The sequence below is a fragment of the Poecilia latipinna genome, unplaced genomic scaffold (genome assembly GCF_001443285.1).
Source record: "Poecilia latipinna isolate Pla-1442-1.1 unplaced genomic scaffold, P_latipinna-1.0 Scaffold2729, whole genome shotgun sequence".
Classification (NCBI taxonomy): domain Eukaryota; kingdom Metazoa; phylum Chordata; class Actinopteri; order Cyprinodontiformes; family Poeciliidae; genus Poecilia; species Poecilia latipinna.
In genome coordinates this window covers 1-26,143 of record NW_015115345.1, presented here as the reverse complement: position 1 = coordinate 26,143, position 26,143 = coordinate 1, and the positions used below count along the sequence as shown (strand labels likewise).

General features: G+C 36.4%; 1 protein-coding gene across 1 annotated transcript in view; it reads left to right on the top strand.

Moving 5' to 3' along the window:
* The window catches only part of atrnl1b (attractin-like 1b), a 70,706-nt gene extending 45,535 nt beyond the window's left edge, over nt 1-25,171 (top strand). The window contains exons 25-29 of the mRNA XM_015021137.1: nt 2,369-2,430; nt 7,631-7,709; nt 17,924-18,031; nt 21,703-21,817; nt 23,345-25,171. Of these exons, the coding sequence (XP_014876623.1) occupies nt 2,369-2,430; nt 7,631-7,709; nt 17,924-18,031; nt 21,703-21,817; nt 23,345-23,469 (489 nt within the window). The 3' untranslated portion in view covers nt 23,470-25,171. The remainder of the gene's footprint in view (nt 1-2,368; nt 2,431-7,630; nt 7,710-17,923; nt 18,032-21,702; nt 21,818-23,344) is intronic.
* The last annotated feature ends 972 nt before the right edge of the window (nt 25,172-26,143 follow it).

Sequence of the window (26,143 nt, the reverse complement as noted above, 5' to 3'; positions counted from 1 at the left end):
CAGACTGGCTGCAAAGCATATGTAGTAGATAATGACTTGTCACCATGATGTGGCCTATCATATGTGATTTAGCTGCTAGGGCTGTCTGTAATCTCTCCTTTAATGAAGAGTAACCATATTCCTGACTCATTATTCACTGGACATATTGCCTTTGAGGCAACAATACACAAATCACCAAAAATAACTAGTGTTTCACATAAATTTTGATTCCTATCAATCTAATATTTGTATATGCTTTTATTATGTCTTCATTTGTAAGTGTAAAACCAATCCATGTTAAGCCTCGGTCCCGGTCCGGTTTGAGGCGGACTCTGATGCGTCTAAAAGCCTCGGTCCTGGTCCGGTTTGAGGCGGACTCTGATCCGTCTAAAAGCCTCGGTCCCGGTCCGGTTTGAGGCGGACTCTGATCCGCCTAAAAGCCTCGGTCCCGGTCCGGTTTGAGGCGGACTCTGATCCGTCTAAAAGTGTTTTCATTTAAAACCTTCTAGCCTCAGGTTTAGGTACAGATAAGCCTCTAAATGCTCACAAATCACAGCAACCATAAGAAAACTCCTTGCCTGCATCCAGTTTCCAAGCTTCATCCTGTTTCTTCATTTGTTTCTCCTATTTTAAACACAGTTTTAAGTCAATTTCCCTTTTAAAAAAAAATATGAGATAAATCCTTAGATGTTGCTACTTTCTGTCAAATTATATGAAACATGTTTTAATAAATGCTTGAAAAATATAGAACACTTTTTACTACTTTTTTATTTCTAGTTGACTTTGAGTTTAACCTACAAATGTAGAAGAATTAAATGCGTTTCAACGTCTGCATTTTTTCATGTTACGACCAATAACTTCAGTCTACATAACTGGAATTTAACTTCTATGAAAGTAGTGCGTAATTGTGACATAGAAGTAATTTGATTAATTTATAACATTTTCTTTTTTTATTTTTTACAAATAAAACCGTAATGCTTTTAAAATCATCCCTCTTGAGTCAACACTTTGTGGAACTAGCTGCAATGGAAACTATTAGCAATAAAAGCCCAAGATCTACCGGAAGAGCTAGAGAAGGTCAGTTTTCACAGTTTTGCCAAATATTTTCCTTTGGATTTATTTCAATGGTTTTCTCACTTCTGGATACACTTTGATCTTAAACATTAACAAGGCCAATAGCCGGATGTTGAATCCTCCCTCCAGTATTGAGGGGTGGAGGTTTTCTTTCTTTTAGCATTTCTCTGTATTTATCTCTTGTAAAGTACTAATGCAGTAATTGTTTTGTTCTTAGTTGAAGGTTACTGTCTCTTTAAGAGATTCTACAGCTGGAGTTCTGCTCTCTATTCGTCTTTCCATCGACTTTGACCAGCTTCCCATAATTCTGCTATTTTTTAAAATAATTTGATAATCTGTGGCCCTCATTTTATTAGAGAACATTAGAATACAGGGGGTCAGATAACACATGTACTCCACACTTTTCATATTTTTAGTGGTGACAATTTCTAAAGAACAGTGCATTTTCATTTCACTCTATAAATATGTACCAATTTTTGTTTGATGATCACATAACACCTCAACGCATTGAAATTCATAGCTGTGTATCATAATAAAGAAATTGTAAATGAAATAGTGTTGGAATCAGTTGTTCAGTTACATTTGGTCCCTTTTTAAACAGAAGGTGGCTCATGTGAAGAAGCTGAAACTCCTAAACTCTTCATCCAGTTTGAACGAAGAAACATGAGAGCCGAGAGGCTGCACTTTGTATCCGTTACATAATTATAATCAGAATGTGTTCCAGTTGTTTCCTGCCTTCCTTTTTATCTAAAAAAAAAGCCTTTTCAGCTCTAATTAATTCTAACCTTTATTGTAAAATGTATTGTTCATTCCTAGTTTTATCTTGTGTGTGTTTTAGAGACTGACTGTGTTAGCTGCAGGTCAGGCCGTTCCTTCACACCACATCCATCCAGTTGAGCAAATGAGTGTTGATGTCGACTGCCAGAAACTTGTACCTTGTTCTCATCTCTTTCCACAATATTACATCAGACATTTCTTGTTGATTATTTATTTATTTTTTTTTAACGCTGGTTTTAATAACAAGTCTTTGAGTGAATCAGTGACCTTTAACAGGCCAACTTGGTTCTTAGCGCTGACTTGACCTGTGTGTGCCACGTCACATTAACCTCCTCACTATGTCACATTTCAACTCTGGTAAATCAGTCAGAGGTTCTTGGATGTCCAAAGGCAGGTTTGGTGTAATGGAAAAAATTAACTGTATTGTGTTTTTTTTTACCCTTCCTGATATAATTGTATTAACCATTACTCACATTTTGCATATTTCCTTCTGGACCACTCAGAAATTCCTGATTTGTCTTCTGTTTTTCTCCAATAGATTGCCTTCTCCCAACACAACAGTATTATGGATCTTGTCCAATTCTTTGTGACGTTTTTCAGGTAAGTACTGTACTATTGCTTTTGATGTTTCTTGGAAGGATACACATTAAATGTAACCTTTTTAGTACAATCTTTTCATGTAATTGTTTTTGTTTAAAAGCTTTGGGAAATTTGTTCTACACATTTTTTGAATCTTTTTCCTCTATGGATTTACTCTGTATTCTTTAATAGTTTACACCTCAAGCAGCGCTGAACATAGGTGATGGCATTTACTGGTAAATGGATGAATAGCCTGAAAACAAATAATCTTGTACTTGCATATTTGTTTGAAAAAAATCTATCTTTAAATCAGACTACATTTGTGCGTGGTTAAAAAAGAATCTTTGGTTAAAAAAAAAGTGTTTTTACAAAATCAATAATGCCACATTTGTTGTCTTTTCTAACGATTACTGTCTGATAAATGTTATCAAAGCATTCATTACTTTTAATTTTTAAATAGCTTAAAACTTAAACATGTTTGGACACGTTTCTTTTAATTCTGAGACATAAATTTAAAACTAGCCACTCTTCAAAATGGGAAAGACTGGAGAACAGGATGTTGGAGGAAGGTTCAGGTGTTGCTAGGTTGATCTTCATGCCCACAAGGGAAAAAAAAGAATTACTGCTTCTCTTTAGATATTGATGATTTAAACCAACACATTAACTTCCTGAAAACTGTCCTCATATTTAGAATATTTACAATGAAGAGTTTTAAGAACAGGAATGAAAAACCAGTAGCAGTAAGATTAATGTTTTGAGTTTTTGGCTTTACCTTACGTGTAGATGTAACATCCTCCCATTTTAACACAAACGAGTAGCTTATTCCCACAAAATCACCGAAAACATCCAGAGAAACTTTGGGGAACCATTTCTCACAACTTCTTTTAAGGAGTCAAAAAGTCTGACTTTTAGAAACTAACTGTACTTTGTGTGTATAAGCTGTGCATTAAATCCCCTTAATCAGTCAAGAATGATTATTAACGTCTTCATTCTCCCCTCTGTGTTTCTTATTACTTATACGTGTTTTAAAGTGGCACATTAACTACCACTAACACTTTAAGAATGTGCATAATTCTCTGTAAGTGGCATCTAAAGAGAAGGCGTGGGTGATCAGGATATGAAGGCTCTTAATCATTTCTTTCCTGCTCAGAACTGTGAAGGAAGTCTTTCATCATTAAACTGTTTATAATGAATAGGTCGAGCTGTTTGAAACGCACCGTTAATGTCTGAGAGCATAAAGATGATGTGTTTGTGATTTCTGCACTTATGCTTTCAATTACATACTCTAAAAAAAATGATACAAAGTCTGCATACTTTTCATGCACCTGTACTCTCCAACGTCATAGCATTTGTTTGTTGCTTGTGTTATTAAGAACACAAGTAGCTTCCCTACATTTGTTGATTTGCGTTTACAGGTGTGCAGTTCCGGTTTGCTTATATTGTGTGTGTGTGTGTGTGTGTGTGTGTATGTGTGTGTGTGTGTGTGTAGTCATAATGGAGAGCCGTTCCCTAAGGCTGTCCATCAGCGCCCAATCCTCAATACATTTCCAGAAAAGCTGTCACACAGTCAGTTAGCCGCTGCCTCCAGCTGATCATGTTACAGTCTGAACAGAACGAATCTGGAATCCTTCAGAGGCGAAGCTGAGACAGACAGCTACGGATATTATTTACACAGAAAACTACACCTTTTGGATAAAATGTAGGGTTTTTTTTTGTACATTTTTATTTAGCTCTGAAATCTAAATGTTTTTAGAACTCCAAGATATAATATCAGTCTGAAGGATTAATCTCTGGCTATTGAAATGGAAAGGAAAATATTCTTTAATCTTAGATTGCTTTAGCATCAGAGATAAAATGTTTACTTTAACTGAACATAATGAGAAACATCAACAAAAACTAATCAAGAATATAATCCATTCAAATATTGTCCTTATGGATTAATTTGTTTTACTTGTTATGTCCTGCAGATTTTTTGCCAGGTACGTCTTGCGAATAAGATCTGGATCTCAATGAGTTTTACCTGGATAAATAAGGGGGGGAAAAATATTTTCAACTTATTATTGTTTAATAGGCATGCTGCAACCGCCTTAAATGGTTAAATCACATCACTGTAGCATCACTAGTATATTCTATGACTTTTTCTGAAACTTTCTTGGGATATTTGATCAATTTGAAAGTCCAATGATGGCCCGTCAGCTTTCTTGCGTACAGCGTTGCAGTTTCTCTGGTGCTGTTTTAACAGGAAGCTTGAGAAGAGAAGAAATAAAACAATTGAAATCTTGCAGAAATATGCTGTGGCATCCACTTATCTGTGATTGCTAACAGTGTGCCTCCTTTCTCACTGAAATTTCAGCAGTTGGTGAGTAATTTATTAATTCGAGCAAAACACAAATAGTTTACCATTTGAGCCTCAATTGTCAAGAATTGGCAGAAACATTGATTCAGAGTTTTACTTATTTTTTTTTGGGGGGGGGGGGGGGGGGCTGGGAATGTTGTTTGTAGAATATATTACATTTATAAAGCAAATTAAGTTGCTTATCCTACTATATGGGCCAAAACTTTAGATTCAAAATCAAAATGTATTAAAACAATTTATTTTCGTTTCATATGCAAATTGGTTGTACATGAAAATATACTGTATATGAAAATGATAAAGCATGAAAGTAAGAAGATATTCCAGCATTATGGAATGAAAATGGTTCAATAAAAACACAATTACAATGATGATGTATTCATAAGAGTCAATGGCACAAAAAAATCCAATGTTACACAGATTACTGCATTTCCAAGCTATATGGGAGACAACCTGCGAAAAGATAAAATCAACCAAACCACACAATCTGTCCCAATCTGTTTCCAATTATATTAAAAAGCCAAAGTTTAGCAAAAGTAGATATAAAAAAAAAACATAAACGATGTTCACAGAATTTGAAGACCTTTAGTAACTGACACATGTTAACAGGTTGGCTTGTTTATGCTATGTCCTTTACAGTTAGCATCTGTCATTAGCTTTAATAATAACTTTTTGAAGCTTCAGATGAAACTCTGCAAATGCAGCAATTCCCATTTTTTTACACAAAAAGTTAACATCTTCGTTTTCTCACGTTTTATATATATAAAAGAAGTCAGGTTCAACCAACTTTATATTTTTCTGTTGCAGAAAACTCAACAAATTAAAAAAAATCTGAACATTCAATATTTTTATCTATATGTTATTTTAGTCATTCATTGTGTTCATATAACAAACATACAGTTTAAGGCTGAAAATACCTTTTTTTATTTTAAGCTTCACCCGTCCGAGTCTTTGAACGCAATCTCAGTCTTTCATTTCGTCACACTTAATTGAATGCATTATTTTCCACAGGAATGCAGTGAACTGTTTGTGTTTTTCCCATTTGGTAGGCAGATCATAATAATTCCATTTAGCCTTTGTCTGTATCTGTGTTGTCCAGTTCTCAGTGACCCATAAACCCAAGAAGAGAAAAAGGAAAGAAAGGAACATCACTGATTCACTAATGAGCTGTTTGTGTGTGTGTGTGTGTGTGTGTGTGTGTGTGTGTGTGTGTGTGTGTGAGTGTGACGGAGTGTGTCTGTGGATGTGAGGGAAGATTTGAGGAGACTTGAACCTGCAGGAAACATAATCAGCCTGATGACAAAATGTCAAATCACCCCACAGGGTTTTTTTAGAGCTCCTTGAAGGAGAGATAAGGAGCAGAGAACGGACATCACGACTTTTCTAATGTTTTCGTTTCTTCTATAAGATCAAACCATTTTTTAAAAATCAAAACATTTTAAGATGGATGTGCGCACAAAATGCGTATTTCGTCTCTAAATTATTCTGTTACTGAGTCATTATAACTCAGAAAAATACCATAAATGTATTTTTCTTGTGATTTATCATTTTAAGAGGCTTCTTAAATTGTTTGCATCTGATAAGAAGCTCTTAAGGGAGCAGATGCTTCTTTTTGTGTGGAGTCACTGAAATAAAATGTTTAACTGAAGCGGCAGATCTGAGCTCCGGTTTTTTTGTTTTTTTTTGCTGATCTTCACTGTTATCACCTTGTTCAAACATCTGATCAAACACATCTAGAACACGTGGCGACCTGAAGTTTACATACCAAACAAACTGGCTCGTAACATCGGAGATGGTTGTCTGGCTTTTGTGAGATGAGATGTTTGCTCATTTTACCGGTGTGTACATGACAAAACTGCAGCACATCTCTTAAGACACGAGGGCAGTGCTGGGACGACAGCCATTAGACTTGGTTTCCGGACATACAGAACAATTTCATGTCATTTTTTTTTTATTCGGTGATAGTTGGAGAAGAATAAGATGTTTTTGTGCGTAAGCATGGGCTAGTTTGAGATTTTCATCTGTGATGACGTTTAATGGGATTTCACAGTATTTGTCAAAAAAATATGAAAGAATAAAATAATGCCTTTAATAAAAGCAGAAATGTATCAAGCTGCTATAATAATCCACCATATTGTGTAATGTGTTTGTGTTAGTTTTAAATAAAATTTATTGAATATTATAACATTGTGGCTTTATTCTATTGCTCTACTATCAAAACTAAGAAATCTTTGAGATTTTTTCAAGCCCCATAATTTTTCTCATACCAATTATGTTACTAAAGGAACAACATTTTCTGTTTTTGGATTGATTTGAATTTGATAGCAGAAATCTAATATAGACAGTTTTATCCACAAAAGAAAAAAAAAAATCTGTTTTTGAGAAATTTAATGTAAAACTCAAACTGCACCATTCTAACCAGCTCTTAAAAAACCGCCTCTTTACTCGATAATCATCCTGACATTATATGTCAAAAGGATAATGAAGTGGAAGCTCTCAATCAGTCAGTTTTCCCCTCCCAGATCAGCTTAAATCTTCCTGACTTTCCCTTGACTAATGATCACAGTGTTGGGTTATTAATCGAAGTAATCGGCCAAAAATATTTCAGTCTGAGGATATTTTAAAGTTCTACCTCCTCAAATTTGCCTCGTATTCCTTTCAGATTTTGTTTAATGGCATGCTTTCTTCAGATAAGCAAAAATGTATAAAGAAATCTCCTGTAAGGGTAGAAGTTCAAAAACAAACCTCTAATAGCTCCAGTCTGCTTTTTTATGGATCCAAGTTTTCTATTTTAAAAATGGCTAAATAAGTTAAAGGAGACATTCAGTTGTAACCCTGCTTGTTTTTTTCTTCTTTTTTCCATCCCAGTTGCTTTCTCTCTCTGCTCCTGGTGGCAGCAGTGGTGTGGAAGATCAAACAGACCTGCTGGGCGTCACGACGCAGAGAAGTAAGTCCATGACGTTTAAAGCAGAACTGAGTAATTACCTTTAAGGCACTCCTATGAAACTCGTATGAGTGAATGCAAGTCTGCAGATTGGTCATTTTAAAATGATTTGAATATACACATGATTTAGCATTTTTCCAGCTGGGTTTATTAAACATGTTTGACAGTCTGGGCTATTTATGTTTAAGTTGGATGCTGAACTGAATATGTGAGGAATTGTAGCTAAAGTTGATACAGTGTGAATGTTAAAATTGGCATCTTTTTCACCTAGCCCTTTTTTTAATGAAAAGATGATGTTATGACACAAATTTCACCCTCTTGAGCCAACAGCCTGACTTTTTTCTTATCGACTCACATGAAATCAGACTAAACTCTTTCTGTTTTAGGTGAGATCCCAAAAATATTTCCATTTGTTAAATCATTTTCAGGGAAAACTTTTTGAACTTTCTTCAAATTTAGGAAGTTAACAGACGTTTTATTGGTATTTGGTAGCATTACCTTTTAAATGTATGATTTGGATCACATTTTATGTGGGTTTTCCACAAGATCCTCGTCATGATTTACTGAAATTTTGCTGTGTTCCTCCAAATGAACTGGTGTAACTCATTCAGGTTTGCCAGTATCCCATGCTAACCCATAATGCATGGCGACCATATTGAAAAAGTAGACTTAAATGTTTGTGATTAACATTTGGGATTTGAAAAATATTTAAAGCAAAGAGGTTAGTGTGTGTGTTTTAGTCAGCCAGGACAATTGAGTCTTAAAAACACCTTATATCTCATTAAAAGCCTTTGACCACTGCTAAAGAAAGTTTTGATTAGCTGCCAGCAAAATCTTGTGCTCTACAATTGGATCAATTATGTTGTCAAATAATTTTGTTGAAAGTGGATAATTATTCAAGCCTAGTGTGGGTTTACATTTAGTGGAAAGGAATAGGAGCCAAGCAGAGAGTGGGGATGAAAAAGGAGCTGAAATATTAATGATTAATATTCAGTGGTGGAATGAAAAGGATTTTTGGATGAAAAGATGTGAAAGATGTGGTGATTGGCAGTGGAAATTATAAAAGTAGGTCAGAAGAATTCTGTTCTGAAAATGAAGGAGAGGCGGAATGCAAATTCACCTTGCTGCTCTTAATCTGAAACCGCATTGGAAAAATGTCCTGCTTCTGAACTGATGGTAATTTCCATCTCTTTGGGGTTGAATCTGCTATTCTCCTGGGTGCTGTTGGGTATTTAACAGCAGGAATTTAATTTTGATCTCTCTGCATGACCTGTAGTCTGTTAATGAAGCTCTCACAATTCATTTCCACTTTGGGAATGACATTAATAATTAGGGGATCAGAATTTCATATCCCCCTAATTGATTTATTGAAAATAAACAAAAATGATTGCAGCTGTGTCTCTGACTCATGCCTATCCAAAAAAAGATTTGAGTCAATAAAATTTATTGACAGCAGATGGTCTCCATTTTTGTTTCTGCTTTGAACATTTCTATGATCTGTTCTTTAGTTGACCAAAAAAAAAAAAAAACAGTCTACTTTACTGGGTCCAAGAAAATGTCACTGTTTGATCCCTGTTGCGTTTGATTGCCCTTTTTTGTTGCACCATAAGGACAGATTTAGATGCAGATAAAGCTTGCCTTGTTAGAGCTCAGTTGAACTTCTTTGTGAAGTTCTCTACAGTCACATCCAAAGGTTTTTAAAAGTGATTCAATTCTGGATTTTGTTGGGAAGAATCCATGTGTGAAAATGATCTTCATTCACAATTTAAGACCAATGAATTGTGGGATTTTCATCTCCCAGTGAGGTAAGAAAAAGAGACATTGATAGAAAAAGTTTTTTAATTTTGAGTTCAGCACCTCATTTTGAGCTTTTCTTTACCCTGATGGACTCATCAGTGTGGATGGTTGATTTAGATCAGAACTAAATCAACCATAACTCCTTTTTTGTTCCACATTACAATTTTTATTCTTCAGAGCAAAGTCTTTTTTTGTTCAGTTGCAAAACTTCGGTTTATCCTTGCAGATTGTTTGGGAAAGCTTTTTAAGCATCCCTGAAATCTTTGTTTTTAGTTTGCATCATTAAAAAAAAATGTACAGGTAAAAATCATCTACTTACATAATTTATACATATATGGTTGACGTCTGACTTTAAGCCAGACCATAATTTCCCTGTTGAAGTAATTTTGGATTATAAAATAAGATAATAAAACGTCATTGTTTTGCAAAAATTGTGGATTTTTAAATTTTTTTTGGTTGGGTTTGCTAAGTTTGATTTATAAATATCATATCATGTTCAACGTCTCAGAGGTTGTACATAAGGTCTCTTTTCCATCACCCTAATCTTTAGTTCCCCACATTGACACTTAACTTTGGGACGCTGAGCAACTTCCAAAACGTTAATGTGACTTCCAGTCAGAAGAGACATGTTGGTAAAAGTAAAATCACTCTTTATGCCTAAATGTGCCAGGGATGTGAATAACTTTGGGCTTAGCTGTATCCTTGACATCAACACTTTACTGAGACGCACAGCTTTCTACAGCTCTGCTGTGGCATTTTCAGTTGGCCTACTTTTAAAGAAACATTGTATTCAGAATCTGTGTAACCTTTTCCTGAAAGCTATGGCAGCCTAAAGGTTGCCCTTCACCGCTCAAGTTGTACTTTAGCTTTGCAAATAGATTTTAAACTACTTCACGTGTTGCGATCTTTAAAGCCACTCTTCCGTAATACACGAATCAGTAAAATCACTTATTGAGATCCTTACAGGACCGTTTAGGGTCCATTTAATAGACGGTCAATCTGAGGAGGTTTTAGTGCTAACCAGGCCATCTGCTTGTTGTTTAATTGCTTACAGTGAAATGAAAGCACAGTTTGTCTGCTTACCTGGACATATAGATGAGCTGATGGAGATATTTTATAAACGAGCTGATTGAGCCTTGACAGTTTTGTTTTACTTGTAAACTAAATGGTTCCCTGATTCTTCTTCACTGTGTCTTTGTATTTATGGGTCTTGGTGAAATGAGGGATGGAAAGTTTCGTCCTGGGGCCATTTGAGCCCTCATCTTCTGTAAGGACATGGAATGAATGAGTTTTAATGAGGCTTTCAGAAATGGCTGGGCTGATAATGAAACTGTGATGAAGCTATGGGGCATTTGGGCATCTGATGAAATGTTTTTTTTTTTTTTTAACTGGCTTCCTGGTGCTAAAGGTATTTGTAATTAGGGATTGTGTTTGACTTGAATTTGAAGCACATTTTCTTTGGGGTTGGGTTTTTGTCCTGTAAGATTTTCATTAGGAAGATCTCTAGTTAAGCAAGCAGTCATTTCAAATTCTATTTCTGAAAATTGGCTGTGAATAGAGGACAATTTTGAAGGATTTCTAGAAACCACACAACAATTCCTTTAATTACTTTTTATCTCCAAAGAGCCGGATGTCCTCCACACCACAACAATAATTAGATAAGGGCTTTATTTTTTTTGTCTAAGGTTTAAAGGGACATGATAACAGAGGTTGTGCCGGTTAATTTGGATAATTTTGGTTGAAGTTAAGTGATGGGACTTGGATTTTAAGCAGGGACCACAGGGAGGAAGACACAACAGCTCTAAATGCCACATAGGAGGACAAAGGCTGACCTCTTTGACGCTACCTGTGGGGGAAAACAGAAAGAAGGGGTGCGCTGACATTTCACAAGAGAGAGCTGCAAAGATGTCACACACACACAAACATGGATTTATCTAATGCAGCTCCTCTGTCTTTTACACACATGCGAAGACAGACCTTTTAAAATCAACTGTGATGCTCAGTGGTGATGGGTTGTTTGTATTTTCAAAGGCTTTATTATTTACTTAATATAGTCTCATCAATGCATCGGTGGAGAATTATTACGAAGGCACGACTTGCAGGATTGCTGTGTCCTTTTGGTTCTCCTAATAGAGGACCTGATGTTTCTTTATCGTTAGCTGGATTTCTGGGGCATTCAGAGCCAGAATTAAAATGGCCGACTAGCTTCACCGTGTTGTCTCCATCTTAAATATTTTGAATACTTGCTGTCCGTTAAATCCCCCGTTCTACTTGATAAGTGTCCTTGCATTTCTGTTGGTATCTGTTGTAGTTCTTAAGTGGTTTTATTTTTAGTTGTCTGGTTTTGTTGTGTGTCTTTAACCTTTTTTCACTTGTGGGAGGCCTCAGGGGTCAATACTTGTGCCTTTTTTATCTTCTCAACTGGGAGTCCTTTTGCTCCTCTTTCTACAACTGTGGTGACAATGGCAGGAGTTTGTCCCGCAAGCGGCGAGTTGCCGGTTCAATCCTGGGCTTTCTTGCTGTCGTCGGGCAAAACTCTTCGCCCGCCATGTTGATTTGATGAAATCAGTTGTTACCAAATAATCAGGATGATCATTATGGTATAGAATAACCCTGGCATTTTCCAGACGCTCACAATCTGCAATGGAAATGAGTCATTTATTTTAAATCTTATCAATATATTGTAAGTTGAACATAGAAACTTTTTTTTCTTGTGGCTGAACTCTATAGGATATTTTTGTATATTCTAGCAAACATCTAAATCCTTTCCAGTAGGAAGAAGGGTGTTTATCAAGTGAAAAGATTAGTTGGGAATTAATTTTTGGTCTTAACTGTGTAGGAAAAATAAGAAAATAAAAGCAGCAAAAACAGAAGGAATCTGTGCGGAAATACTTTTTCACAAACCAACTAGTCCAAACTCTTCACTCCCAAATCTTCAAATCCAGGTATTTTTTGTTATTTATTTCTACAGACTTAAAGTAAATGTGTTTGCTTTCAGGCTTGAATGTCCCCCTGAGGACAATTAGGACTCAAATCAGATCATCTTCCTCCTAATCCTTCTCGAGTGTCAAGTTAGCTCACTTGTTCTTATTTGTCAAGATTAACATTTAAGTGCAAAATAATTTTGCACCTTTTTGGATCCTTCAGAAGTTGCCCTTGAAAATGTTTTGTTTCACTATTTAGCCCCTCACTTTACATTGAAATTGGGCCCGTTAATTAATATTCTTCTCCTGAATTTGATATCTTAGCCCACACAGAACACCTCAGCCTTTCCAGCGTCATATCTGCTTTGGAAAGTGTGGCAGGACACCACTGGATATCTTCATCTGGTTATCTTAAGTCCATTAATCGCAGTACGTGTTCAGACTGTCCAACAAGCGGCCACATGCAGGGTGTAAATTGCCTCCAACGTATTTGCTATGAGGAAAGCACTGGTGTATGTACATTTGACTGCATGTTTATGTATTGTTTGACTTTAAAGGAGCCAGCCTGTGGGTATAACCGGTGATCTTTGAAAGGGACAGAGTGACCTGCATCGGTGTGAAATGCGCTCGGAGGCGGGATGACACCCACCCCTTTATACAGCCCAACGAAGGGAACAAAATGTTGTATTCACTCGACAGATAATTCATGCCCTCACTTGCCAAATTAATCAAGTTGCATAGCAATGCGCTGCAAGCCCACCCTTATCAAAACTGTGAATGGCTCCAGCTTGTACTCTAGACAAAATCAGTCTGTCATTGCATAAACGTTAATTGGTTTTACAGAGTTCAGCCTTGCCTTTTGTCATTAACTTAGCATTCATTTCCAGTCTCTCAGGTATTGTGCTGGTCCTTTTTAACCGCTGCGTTCTTGGCACATTTCTGATGGCAGGTGCTAGACTTTGCTCTTGCTGTGCTTTGCTGCGTTAAAATGAATTCTGCAACATGATAAATAACATTACTGCTATCTGACATTTAGGATGAATGTTGTTGGATTTGAAGCTTTTTGTGCTGGAAACCGTAATAAGCCTTGAGCTGTTTTCTTGTTTTGGAACAACCTCACCGGGCCCTCCCATCCTGCGTTTATCTTTTTTGAAAAGGGCAACATTTTTCATTTTGACCCTTTGTGACCCAGCAGCTCAAATCTATCGGTTTTGTATTGTCGGTTTTGATGTTTAATGGCAGAGATGTACAACAATTTAACATCGGGCATCAGATATAAGGTTTAAAAAAGGAAAAATCAATCAGGTGATCAATGTCAATTTCATGTGGGTGCTGTTATTTTTTTTTCAGCACTACCTCCCTGAGGGAAGGTTTTCAGATTAAACAAAGCAGCGACACTTTCCACTTATTCACCATGTACCGATATGTTTCCACGGCACTGAGTGGGGTCTGCGAAATGCTTTAATTCTATTTGTTGGCACATTAGATTAAATAAAGGCTTAACATTTAAGATGTAGGTGCATCTAAATAAACCAGAATATCATTAAAAATATTTATTCCATTGACTCCTTTTAGAAAGTTAGACTTGTATAGATTCATCGCACAAAAAGAGCGTTTCCAGGGTATTTTCCAGTTATTTGGATGATTCTGACTTGTACTGACTTCTATTTAAAATTGTAAAAGTGCACAAGACCAATTAATTATTTTTACTTTAGAAATGTTACGTTAAAGTTTTAATCACATAAGAGATAATTTGATAGTTATTCACATCCCACACATGGAGGGCAACGTATCCCACATTCATCCGAAGCTGGACAGTTCACACAGTCACGTGGTAGTGGGACGTATTTGCAGTTTTTGGCGCAGACTACCTGGGGGACACCCCAACCTCCCTGCATCCTCTATTTTGATTTTTCGAAACAGTCATGGAGAAAGGGCCACAATTTTCTGCAGATGGCTTTTTGAGTGTTTAACAATGTCTCAACTTCTATCTATTAGTTTTAGCCATTTGTTGGTTTTACTTAGGCCTGTCAAAATAAACAGTAAATCAATTGAGTGCATGATAAACTAAAACAAACTCAGTAATTTTCATTTGCTTGATTTATTGTTTTTCTCTTTTCTCTCTTTCTACCAAAACTGGTCTTCAGTCGGGTGCTTTGGTCTCAACTTTTCCTTTTTGAAAGACTTTTTTTTTTTTATTCATTTTATCTATTGTTTCTATAGTTTTGTTAATATATTTTAGGCTTTAAAAATGTTTTCCAGTTCAAATGTTTAAATGTCCATAAAATTTAAAGTTTATTGACCTTTGATAAAGTGTTCTTATGTTATTCTTTCATTATTACTATTATATTACTTGAAAACAGTCTCAAAACAACAATATTATCGTTTATCGCAATAGGTTCTGGGATAATTTATCGTCTGGCAAAATTTCTTATCGTGGCAGGCCTAGTAGTTTAGTTAGGAACTGTTCAAATGTACACAAGTCCTCACCTCTCTTACGTCTCCTTTGGATACAAAAAACACATAGTGGAAGCTTCTAGTTGAAACAAAATATTAACATTGTTGTCAGAGCGCATTTCTGCACAAAACATGGCAACAACCATCTGACCAATCACACGTCACTTTGCACAGAGCTCAGTCGAAATGGTTTGACCCGGGTCTGGTGCCGGGAAGGGGACGCGGGTGCCTCTCTACGAACAAAATGACGCAATTTTCCTCAAGCATCCACATCAGTGAGAGCTGATTTTGACACTTTGAAGGAAATATGCGAGATCCTTAAGCCATCAGCGGTTATTTCTACAGAAGTTAGGTGAAATAGTTGAAGTTGTGATACTTTTATTAGCATTTGGAATTCTTATTTAATCATTTAATTTGTCTTTGGGATCAACAAAGTATTTTTGAGTTAAAATGTTTCAGTACAGATCTGTATTTTAATATAAAACCATAAATGACTTAAGCTGTCTAACTTGTGGCTGCTACTGAAGAATTGCAGAGCAAAAAGAGTCATTATAATAGCCTGACTTTGTCTTTTTGCCATTTGTCTTTGATAAACACCTAGACACTGATTCAAGTGGTCACTTTCTCACCTGTTCATTTTTCACTTGTCAACCTCTATAGACCTCTTAATATTTTTTGCTAATTAACAGCCAGACCAATGAATACTAAATTATGCTCCGTGTCAAAGGTTGGGGGTCCAGAGACGAGAATTGTCAGGGTCAGTCCAACCTCAAGGAGAACATTGTGTTCAGGAATGAGACTATAAGAGACCTCAGAGCCTAAAAAGCACATTCTTATTAAAGTTGATCTATTATTTATACTGAGTGTGGGAAAGTCTTTAACAAAAACTTTTTGAGGCAGAAGTTTACAACAAAATTCAGGTTTGAAATGGTAAATACAAATCATTATTAACCTTTTACACCATGCGACATTTATTGATAATACTGACATGTTTGCCATATTATATTTTCAATATTGTCTAGACAGAATCCCCACATTTTTCAGGTCAGTCTGTCCTTTTATATAACCTAAAAAAATAAAAAAAAAATCAGACTTTTTCAATTTAATTTAGGAACCAGATATAATGTTTATGTTGACCTGTTATTTGTAAGCCGTTAATTTGAATTGTCTACAGAAAAATAAGTGCGAAAACAAATAATGTGTTGCACTTTTCTGTCACAATACATCCCAGTAGGTGGTGATACTTTTAGCTTTTTTAACCACATTTTCAGAATTTTTTGGCAAATGATAATAGATTTATTCATTTTTCACAAACTTTAACTCAAGGGACCAATGTGCATTTTAAGAAAATTCCAATATTTTTGAACATTTAAAAACTATAGAACAGAGCTAAGGAGGTTAAAATGGGGTAAATAAATATACATTCAAAGGATCTGATGCATTTCTATGGTCTTTGATTAGATCCAATTTGAATGCAATGTGTGTTACCTGAAAATATGATCAAATGTGCATCTGTTTTTGATAATTTGCTTAGGAAAAAATAGACGTTCCAGACGTTCCAAATAGACGCTTTTTTGTACAATTTCACTTTCTAAATGATACTTGGAGAGGTCCAGAAGAAGCACCAGTAATGAGAATTATCATTAAAAAAAACCTACTAAAGGGTTTTAGTGATCTGAAATGCAATTAGATCTTAATGCGCCACACTTAAGCTCATCTCAAACCCAACAGCAATCAGTCATGTCCTTGGTGCCTGCTTAGATATTGATCAGACGGTGCGCTGCTGATGATAGTGTGGCATTAGTTGTTGTACAGTATTGATTAGTCGGGGGAAAAAATGCATTTTCTGCTCAATCTAGGCAACAGAAATCATGTCTCCATGTGATCCAGATACCTAATCACAGTTCTCCTGTAGCTCCTGACTCATTAACCAATCAATTACTACTCATAGTTTTAATTTTACGTATTGATTCAGGTATGTTGGTGGGGTTAAGAAAAGCACATAATGTCCCTTCTGCATTTTAGTAGCTACTAAATTTGGGAGTTTGGGGGGATTTTGGTCAGAATGATTGGTATTGTGAATATTGTGTAAAACCAGGCAATTTTACAATTTCTTTTAAGGCAGGGTTTTGTTGAAAATTTGTTTTATTTTTTCTATTTTCTTCTGCTTTTTCATGTGATATTTCCATTTATCTATGTCGCAAATGTTTCTCCGGTTGAGGTTTTTTTGCTGCCTTAATTGCCATTTCATTTGAAATCTGTCGAAAGATTTATTCAGATCGGGGATCTGAGAACGCCTTCAGATTTGCTTGTCACTTTGCACGAGTGGAAGAGAAAGAATGAATGACTGATTATTTTCTTCAAAATTTTGAACAACACAACAAAGATGAGAAACAGATGAAGCAAAGTCAGGTAAATAGAAAGAAGAGATGTAGGAAGGAAGAGTAGGAGTACATAAGGAATGGAGGTAGTGCACTGGGAAGGAAGGAGAGAAAGAAGCAACATAAGTCGGATGCAAGAGAGAAAATGCAAGGAAAGCAGATGGGAAACAATGAAGCAATAAATGTGGCAAGGGAGGAGGGATGTATAAAATAAGGAAAGAAGCAGAGAACATAAGATGGATGGATCCAACACTTGGACAAAAAGAATGAAGTCTGAAAATAGGAGTATGTTCCCCTGCTCATGTTTTCATTTCCTATGCTTTTCCAGACTGTGCAGGAACTCTTCAATTCTGCTCAAGGAGAAGCAGCTGCCAAGCAAATTAATTTTGTGCATAAATGTTTGTTTTTCTCATATCCATCTGTTTTAGTCTTAAATTCTACCAAACAAACACAAAACAATTAACAGTGATCTTGCTTTGCTAATTGGAAAAAAGAGTGTTTCATCTTTAACTTGAAGCTCTTTGGAGAAAAATCGTTAAGCGATCATAGTAATGTAGCGCTGGCGTTATAATTCTGGTGAAGAGTTTGTATTAACGGCACTGAACATGTGTTAAATGTTTAATATCACGTTTGCTGTGTTTTGTTCACGTTTCTACAGCAGCTGATGAGAGAGCGCCAGCAGATGGCCAGTCGTCCATTTGCATCCGTCGCCGTTTCGCTGGATGCCAGAGGAGAGCTAACAGAAGTCCTGCAGCCTTTGGTTGATGTGAGTCTAAATCCCACATTTCGTGCAACATTTTTATTGTATGGGTTCTTTTTTTTTTTTTACCTTGATTTACAAAATACAAAATGTAGAAATAGCAACAATATTCTTTCAACTTGTACACCCTTGACTTCTTCTTCTTTCAAAGAGATAGAAAATATGTTGTTACTCTAATTCTACATAATTAAAAGCTATTATGAAGTCATCCAAATAATTTTCCCCCAGTTTTCATGTCAAAAAGAAATCAGTGATGATTTCTTTGAGGTATTCAAACTGCTTCAGTTTTTTTTCTTCTTTTTTTTTGTGCCTTGATTTGCTCTAAAATTGGTCTCTATTCGTTTATTACTGTCACTTTCTCTCTGTCATATACCTCTGTTTAGAGGTATATGAGACTGTCCAGGCAGTCCTGTTTTGTTCATACTTCTCAAACAAATGGGAATGTCTGGCTCCAAGTCCAACATAGGGCTCCAGGTTATATGCTGTATTGCTTGGTTTAAAGTAAGATGAAGAGATACGTCCCCAAAATAAGATCTGAGGGACCGGTGGTGATTTCTCAGCCTGGTTCGGGCTCTGTGTCACCTGCTCCTGCAAGAAATAAAATCTCTGTGGCAACCTGCAAAGAGGCAACACATTAGCGCCGAGCGTTCTGCTGAGTGGTACTCACACAGCATTATGGTGTTTTGAAGGGCAATGTAAAGCGAGAAAGAGGAGGAAAAACAATGCTTCTCGGCTCTGTGAGTGCATCGCACCGTCTGGATCAGAATGCTGCTGGAAATGGCCTGGTTTTTTTCTTGATTAAAGTGTAGTTTTAATTGCATACTTGTCACTCTAATGTAGGTCTGTATGGTGTTTGTTCTATTCTAGCCTTCTCATAAATATCTCAAGTGTTTTTTGTGAGGCACATTAAATGGCATACCTAACAGTCACCAGAGAGCATTTAGGGAACACAATTGATGTAGGTTTTATGCTTGAATCTTGAAAAATCCACACCTATTTACTGGCAAAACAAGGAGTTTATACAATAATGCTCCTAGTAGCAATAAGGCAGAACAGAAACTGACCTTAAATCCATCCCATCCAAAAGAATTGAAGCTTAAATTGCCATTTATCTTTTCATTAAAGACACAATTGTTCAGGGGTTTTTACCTTTTCGAGACAGTTAAGGGTTTTTGACGTTTTAATCAGATTTTCTTTAGATAAGAGCAAACTCTCAGGAATTCATGCTCTTGTTTTTGTTAGATTTTCGTTTTGTATTTATCTTAGTAAAAACATGTCGTCCGCACCTTCTTGGTGTGGCGTACCTCATGGTTCTGCTTTAAGAACATATGTGTTTCTGCCACATTTTCCCACTTGGTCACATTTTAGAGTTTTACATGCTACTGGAGGATAAAAATTATTTTTTTATGATCCACTGAGATGTGGACAGAAACAATTCTGACTTCATTAACATTTTATTTTATGGTTTAATTTTGAGGAACACAGAAGGCAAAACGTAAAAGTACGAAATTGCTTATGATCACATAAGGTTTTTTGTGTTCCTTTGCACCAAAGTGACATTTTCTGATCTCTGTAAAGCTAACAGGAAATATTCTGAAATGTGACAAATATCCAGAATGTTTTTTTAAATTATTATTATTATTACATTTTGATCCAAAGGCAAAGCCGAAACCTTATTTGCAGCGGTAAACTGGAATGCGTTTGTTGTAGCAGCGCCACAGCTTGCAACCTTAAATAAAGAATTGCTCATTAGTTGAAGTATTTATCTGATAACTGCCACATAACCTTTGAGCTAAAATGTTTTTTAGCTCAACTTTTAGAAATATATTTAAAAGTTGAATGGTGTACACATTTTGAATATTCAGTTGCACTTTTGGATAACTTACTCAATCATTCATATTAGATGATTGATGATCTGGAGGGAAACTCTCAAAACAACCTAATTCTGCTCTGTGTCAGCTAATAAGTCAACATCTGCTTCCACTTAACTGTTGCACATTTTATTTTGGTGACACAGAGGACACTGGCTTTATTTACTGCTCCGTTTCTGCTTCAACTACTACATTTTAGAGCACTTTCTCAAATGAATTTGAGCACAATCAAGAAAAGTTGTCTCACCATGTTGGTCTCTCAGAAAGTTTCCGACTTACTGAAACATTCAGGTCCAGTATGACTGAGCCATAAGCGCTAATCTCTCCATATATGTCATCAGCATCTCTACTTTTCCAACTGCTTTGAGAAGAGCCCAGCAACCTTTTTGCCCATTTTTTCCACTTGCTTGGCTTAAACCTCCAAGTCGGGCTCCGCTTTTAGTGACCAGGATGTCAGCAGCTGCTGGACAGAGAGACTCGGGCCTGCAAACTGCAGACCAAAATGGCAGGCACTCGACATATGGAACCAGTAATGAACAGCTAGTTTGATTGATGAGACCCGTCAGTCCTGGAAAGAGAGCTCATACCGCCTGTTTAGTTGTGTGTTTGCATGTATTAGCATGTTTGTGCTTGTGTGTTTATGAGCTTTGGAGTTATGAATGACAATGTGACAAATGCAAAATATCTAAATAGGCTTTGAATAATCTTAACCAAAATGTTTGACACATTGGTGGCAGGAAGAAGACTGGTTGTGTGACTAAAAAGGAAACTGATTTGAATTTAAAACTGTTCATATTTTGAAAACACTAATAGCACTACAGCTGTTGACCTTCAGAATCCTATTGGACTTAACACTAATAGTTTTTTTTTAGCTTTACAAATATATGTGCAACGCAGTAATGGTCTGTTAAATATCAAAATGATTAAAGAGCAACATTTATAATTTTGTGGTTTGAGAAGACAAAAACAAATTAAAAAACATGCAGTTCTTCTGAGATCATGGCATTTAAAATTGTCTGATGGATGCAAAAGTGCAATGTGTCTTTTACTAGAAATTTAAAGACAAGAATTCAGTTATAGTAATTATTTCAGTTTCTATTAGCTATTATCTAAAGATCTGGCTTTCAAAGCGAATTTCACAAGAATCTTCTTAAAAATATCAATACTACTAGGGACTTAAAAGTTATTATTATTTTCACTCTGACTTTGCTGTTTCTACTTTAAACACCATCAGGCAGAGAAAGGGGGAAAAAATGCATTTCTATTCAGAGACACGTCGTTTCTCAACAATTTCTGTCCTTTCATCCAAAGCATGCTGTGAAACCCTTGACATTCATTATCAGGATGACATGTTTTTCACGCTTGATACGAGCAGTTCTGGCCATTACGTCTGAGGGGTAGGTCATCGCCTCGGCACTCTGACTGTCTGACAGGGACACAAGTGTTTTTGTTGTGTGACCAATCAAACCATTTGTCTCAGGAGGAGGGCGTCTTGACTTAAATGCAGCAGCTCCATCAGATGACATGAGTGACTTTTGGTCAGCTGGTTCCTTTAAAAAAAAATAAATAAAGCATCACTTGAGCCAGAGCAGAAAGTAAAATTGATTTCAGCTTTAGTTGGTAAAGCAAGGGTGTATTATCCAGCAGAGAAAGCTGTTTAATTCATTATTGCAGTTATTGATGCTGTCTGTCGAGAACAAAAACACTACTTCTTTTTTTAACCCATATTATTGGATTTAGAAGAACAAAATCTTGATTAGTATTACAATTCTGTTAATTTGTGTTTTTTCTTTTGTTGCTTTTAAGGGTGTGCCTAAACCAGTTGCAATGGAGCCATGTTTTGGAGGGAAGGCTGCTGTGCTAACTGTCCTCATGCGTCTCCCGTCTGGATTTTCTGACCTGCCTCCACCTGGACAGTCAGGTAAACAGCTCACACTGACACGTGAATCACATTTCTCTGAAATCGGTCCCAAAGAATGCGATCTGAATTAAGACCACAATCATAATCATCACGGTGGATCATTATCCAACGTAGAAAAGTTAGACGTGTTACACGTACTGCACATATTGCACTAATTATTTAACTTTTGACAAGCAAACTGGGCAATGAGTGCAGCCTGAAGCAATATTGTTTTACTTTTTAATTGAGGCACTAATAAATGAATTATGAGATTTCCCGCCTGAGAGAGAGGGAGGATTTACTTGGAAGATTGGTCAAGCTTTTCATTTGTTCTTGCCAAATGGATATTGTTGACCAGATGCTGGAGTCCTCTGAGTAAAAACAAAAACATCACCACTGAGTTATAAAAGATGACTGATGAGAAAACACATTCTTAAGTTGTAGATGATCTCACTGACAGAGTAAATATTAGATTGTCAGTACTCGGATTATGTTTTATTTCATTTCTTGCTCTGATTTGCTTGTCAGTATTGCTGCAGTGCATCTTGTCAGGCTTGGCAGCAGTCGTCAAATGTCACCTCATAAAAAAAGCTGCTTTATCCTTCGCCCATCGTTGACTGTTTTTGCTGAAATAGTTTTTGTGAAGCCTTTTATCTTTGATTAAATTTCATGTCAGCTTACCCTTTACAAAAGAGATGTATCAAAAGTAATTATTTTGCACAATTAGCCATATTTTTCCCCCTTTGTAAAACAGATTGTCAAACCAATAAAAAAACATCTTGATGATGAAGCTGATAAAACACTAGAAAACAGTTAAAATAACATTACCAGTGAATAAAAGAGGATAGGAAATAATTATTAATTGATCTATCACTTGAGAAGTATATTGTTATAGATACGCTGTCATATGAAAGACTGCTGATTTGGCAGTTAGTAAAGCAACAAAAGATCATCTGAGATATCCAAGCACATTATTGGAATGTTGAGTGGAAGGACAAAGTCTGGTAGAAAAAGGTGAAAAGGTCCTTTCTGGTCCAAAGCAGGAGTCTGCAACCTTCTACACTGGCTCTTAATAATTTAGCAAAGCAGTGCAGAACCAACATTTTTCTTAATTACACATATAACAAATACAGTTTTTAGGTTTTTTTTGTATGAAATAAATTCTGTATTGTTTTTCCACAACCGAATGACACAAATATCAGTAAAATATAGAAAAACTGGCTTTCTTCCTCTGTGTAACAGTTAATCCTTCATATAGTGAACACATCATAAGAGAAACTGTAAAAAGTTTGAACACGGCAAGTTTTATAGTTAGTAGAGGAAATGTCAAACCACAAAACGTATACTTATAGACATCTCTATTGTATTCAAATTGAGCAACATTTTACTTCTTTATTATAAGTTGCCAATTAAAATTCTCCTCCGACCAAATGAACAAAATCACACTGTCCTTTTCCATTTATTTGGGTTTTCTTCAGTTGTACTTGATCAATAAATACATTTCTTTCTGTCTAACCTCATGCGTTTCTCTGTTTTCCTTTACTGCAGGACTAATTGTCGCCAGTGCGTTGGTAGACATCTCACAACAGAAGCCATTAGATTTCAAGGACAAGTCCCAAGCTTTAAAGAACCGAAAAGCCCTTCCTCCAGCTCACCAAGGGACCTGCGTCTGACTCCATCCGGCGGTTACGTTTCTGACCGACCGCCATGTCATTCCAGCATGTCTCAGGTCCCGCAACTGGAAGCCTTTCCACAGACTTGACATGCCTAAGTGACTTGTAGGAGATTTGTTTTGGCTGCTAACATTCACCACTACAGCTCCCACTTCGCGTGAGCGCAGTCCCTCATTTCCGAATATGCCGACATCAGAAATCCACGGCAGCGACCGATCCAGGCCAGGCTTCAGTTTCTTCACTTTCGCTCGGACAGCTCAGTCTACATTTAACGAACATCTGTTATGTTTTCCACATATTATGGCAGATCCAGACTCATTGAAGTACGACTGATGAAGGTTTTTTTATTTGCAAAACATGAAGGAAATGTAAATGCGCATTTGGGAATGTCACAAGCTGACCAAATTTCCTCATACGATCAAAACCAGTTATTAGATGTCCAATATGTGCACCCTGTATAATTTTTTACTTTTCTTTTGTGCACCCGTAAGTGGTACATTTGGGTGCCAAATCATTCAGATTTTCCTGGTTTGTCATTTTTTTTTGTTGTAAAGAATTTAGACTTGAAGAGGTCTCAACTTAACAACCCACAATTATATTGCAAACCATGACAACTTGAGCATTTTCTGCAATTTCTAAGCATAATTGTTCGTTTGCATAAGACTCCTCCACCAAGTAAAAGCTAAAGTCTGTATTTTCTGTGGGATACATGAACTAATGCTGCAGAGGAGAGAGTCCGTTCTCGTGACATGCCAGATGAAGAGGTGAAGGAGCCACAAACAAATCATTCGTCATTGAATTATGGCATGAAATTCTAGAACATGTTTGATGCATTTTATTTGGGAAAAATGTACTTATGTTCTTTTTTTTCTCAGTGTAGTCACTGTTCAATAAACAGAAAAAACACTGAAGTTACTGTAGTTTCTAATGAAAAGTTTTGGACGTTTTGACACTTTTGAACTGAGATTGGGATGGTGGACGTTTTAAGAGGCTGCTCCAGAGAAGTCCTGCTCTTCTAGCTGTTTACTAGTTTGTTTTGTAAGTTTTATATGGAAAAAAAAAAGAAGCTATAACTTTATTTCACCTTTTAAGTACAATGAGTTGTGCTAATAATAAGAATGCCTTGGCTCTTCATGAGCTCAGATGGGAGCATGAAGATCTAAAGGAGCTTCTCAGCTGTACAGTGTCTCGTTGGAACAAATGTGCGTCTTCTTTCACATTTTTTTTTGTCATATTTTTATGAAACTGGTGAAAACCTTTTGTTAATTTCAGGCCTTGTCACCTGATACTATTATATCTATAATAAATTATCGGTTTGCTACACTAGTGAGGAACTTTTCTGTTACTGTTTTTGTATTTAACAGATTCCTGTTTTCTTGCACATTCTCGTTGACTTCAAACCACTTGTTCTAATGTCAACCCCTTTTTTTCTATTTGTGCATCTTTATAAAGTGTTTGGGCATTGTCCTGCTTTGTGTCTCGGAAGTCATGATGAATTTCATGATGTCAGCTAATGTGTTTTTTCTTATTTTTATTTTGTGTTTGTAGAGTAATCCTTTAACCATGTCTTTGCACAGGAATCAGGCTCATGCTGTTCTGTGAAACAGATGACAAACTTGCATATCAGTCATCGTCAGTGTATTGGAAAGATGGACAACATGCCAGAAAATTAAAAGAAGAAATATCAGAACAAAACAAAAAACTTTGCAGTAAACTTTCTTCCATCTCTCACTGAAGTTACATGTTTTTTTGTCTTTCTGAAATGGATCCATAATAAATATTTGCTGCAGATGTAAAAACAGTAGAGTAAAAATACTGCAGGGTGTTCAGTTTTTATAAATGTAAATAAATATTGTCACTCGCACTCGGGCGTCACCATACCGTTTGCGCTGCAATGCATTCTGGGTAAATGACATATGCTAGGTCATAGCAGTGCTAGCTCCGTTCAGCCCAGACATTAATGAGTAACGTTAAGCCTTTTACATTGGAACCGGAGCACTACAATATTGTATATCGTTTGTGTATTGAAGATGAGGCGGACCAAACGGAGGAAGAGGAAAGAGTTGACCAAAGAAGTGGTTTGTGCTGCTTTCAGCTTCATAAATGAAACCATGAATGTCGCGTACCTGTGGTTGGAGTCGGGCACCCGTAAGTCGTTGACGTTCGCTGTGTCAGGTCCGGTGCTACATCCGTTTAGAGTCTGGTCTATTGTCGGGTCTCGCATTAGGTACCGGTGGTATGAGGAATTAGCTTATCATTTAGACAGTGTTGCCTTTCTGATGTTTTCCCCACTTTGTTACTCGCTAGCTGGGACAGTTTAGGCACTTGGTTTTAGCTTGGGAAGTAAAGACCACCTGTTAGCTCCTTCATCAGTTTTTCTGGAGAGAAATGTTTAAGGCACAAATGTGGGGAAATTGTGTTCTTCCATTGGCTTTTTTCCTTTGCTCTCTTTTTTCTTGTGGGAAGCAATGGAAACTCGCCTTACTATTTATTTTTGTTTCGAAATTACAAGCCAATAGCAATGCAGTGTAGCATTGTCTAAGTTTATACCAGTCAAATGCAATACTATAGGAAAAAATGTCCGCTTTCCTGTGTTTCCAGGCCAGCAATACCCTAACCTCAGGCACTGCTGCAGCCCAAATATTACAAAATAACTTTTAAAATTCAAGACTTA